The 2,144-nt window shown below is 46.4% G+C and overlaps 1 protein-coding gene across 1 annotated transcript; it reads left to right on the top strand.

Annotated features, from left to right (window-relative positions):
• Nucleotides 1-62: 62 nt before the first annotated feature.
• Nucleotides 63-1,370, top strand: H257_17396 (hypothetical protein; the record flags this gene model as incomplete). The annotated part of the gene is made up of 6 exons (XM_009846194.1): nucleotides 63-149; nucleotides 201-374; nucleotides 425-574; nucleotides 882-968; nucleotides 1,050-1,143; nucleotides 1,192-1,370. 6 exons carry the CDS (start codon nucleotides 63-65, stop codon nucleotides 1,368-1,370), a joined length of 771 nt encoding a protein of 256 aa, XP_009844496.1.
• Between the last annotated feature and the right edge of the window lie 774 nt (nucleotides 1,371-2,144).

Here is a 2,144-nt window from a genome sequence, read left to right on the forward strand (position 1 = left end):
TGGCTTGTTCTTTCGTCAATTTGAGTGGACGGACGCGGCATCGGACATACTGTGTAGAGGACATGAAATGGGAACGTCCGCCAGACTCGGTCCATGTAGACGCGCCGTCGGGACGGCAGCGCCATAGCGCATGCTTGGTGCATTCAAAGGTTGGCTATGACGTGGCGTCACCACTGATGTTTCGGCTCAAGTTGAAGTAGATGTACATCGTGGGCGGGTTTGATGGGTTCAAGTGGCTCGATGACACGCACGTGCTGGACATTTGCCGCATTGAAGAGCATGCGATCACGATGACGACGCAGCGTCAGCTGGTGTCGCAGTACCGAGAGTTGCTGCTCCACCAGGACGCCACGTATAGTGACATTACGTTTCTGGTGATAGCCTCTCTATCGTTATAATATCGAGTCTCACGGGTGGTTGACAGGTGCAAGACAAGCCGATTGTGGCCCACAAGGCCATTGTGGCTGCACAATCGGTCCATTTTCGTTGCATGTTCTCCAGCGGCATGAAGGAATCGCATCATCCGACGGTGGTCATCTCGGAGTGGACCCATCGGGCGTTCTTTCACATGCTGGTATTGCTGGGCTTGCAGTCAATATTTAGATGTTTTTGCTGCTTCAAGATATGTATCGGTCGATTTTACTGTGAACATTTTGGTGTGAAATGAATTACACTCTTTGAATGCATACGTTTGCACGTGTTTGATTGGCCACTTGAAAGAAATGTTCTGGTTTTTGATTGGTCGGCCGATGGTCTGTCGATATTTGGTTCTGCCCCCCACTACTTTATATTCGAATCGAATTGATAAGAATGTATATTCGAAATGACAATCATGAATACGGTTCGCCTGATATTGCACTCATGACATGGATGGATGCCAGGAGTTCTTGTACACGGGATGCATTCAAGTCTTGACTGTGGACACCGCCCTGGAGCTGTTGGGCGTGGCCGATCACTATGCATTGCAGGTACATACAGTAGCAACTCCATTGAAGCCAAGCCGTCGTCCATAATGATGATTCGTTGTTGGTGCTGATGGCTGCAAGTAGGATCTGTCGACGTTGTGCGACAACTTTCTCGCCTACAAACTCGATACCGAGACTGTGTGCCACGTGTTGATTGCCGCCACCCATTTCCAAGTGAGTACTACTTGCTGGCGAAGGTGGTTGACCCTACAGTACCGTTGTATAGGTGGACACGTTGAAGACCACGTGCATGTGCTTCCTGCAAGCTCATTTCACCAAGTGGTGTCGACGAAAGGCTTTGAAGAGCTGGGCGAGTTCCCGGCGGCGCTGCTGCTGGAAGTCACGCGAGTGTCCATGCTGTCGAGTCATAAGCATCATAAAATCGGTTCGATAACATTACAATAACAATGAATAACGTGTGTGCTTGTTGCCTGGTCGGGGAACATTTCACTGCATGTCCGCGTGAGTCCCTTCATGTTTGTACGAGGGATTGTCAAACAAGAATCTATTTATTTAATATATTTTTTATATTCCAATGAAAAATAGATTATTTTGCACCACAACCAAAATAGATAAGTTTTGTTTCCCAACGTCAGAAAAAATAGATAACGTAACCATATCGGCAAAGTAAATAATCTATTCCGAATATCACAGGATAATTCTCAATAGTTCAATCTCATCATGTATTCGGATGTAACCATAGACTACTGGCCAATGACGAACCTTTATTGCTCCACCCAAATATGCCATGCATCCAATCCTACAGTATTGTGGGTTACTTCGACCTCGACATTGTGGTGACCAAATTTTGAGCCAATCAGCGCGCTTCATGAGTGATGGTTATTTTTGAGTGCAATCGCCGCCGTTTGGCTTGGCCAAATGCACATGAAGCGACAGAAAGCTTTGAATACAATGCTGTCGTTGCGAAATGCACTTACAACACGTTAATTGCGTGAATGTCCCGATTCACAGTCAACAGCACAAACTTCAAGATCTTTGAGATACTTAAGCTAACGTTATTCGAATAAGTTATCCTATCTCATGTGCGTAATAAAATATTTTTATATATATTTTCGCCACGGGAATTTCTTTTTCATCCTCCAGAAAAAACAAGCTCCATCCGCTAGATTAGTCTAGTTTGCGGGCGCCGCTGTACATGCGCGCGCTCGGGCGATAGCG

The sequence above is a fragment of the Aphanomyces astaci genome (assembly GCF_000520075.1).
Source record: "Aphanomyces astaci strain APO3 unplaced genomic scaffold supercont1.105, whole genome shotgun sequence".
In the NCBI taxonomy this organism is placed as follows: Eukaryota; Oomycota; class Saprolegniomycetes; order Saprolegniales; family Verrucalvaceae; genus Aphanomyces; species Aphanomyces astaci.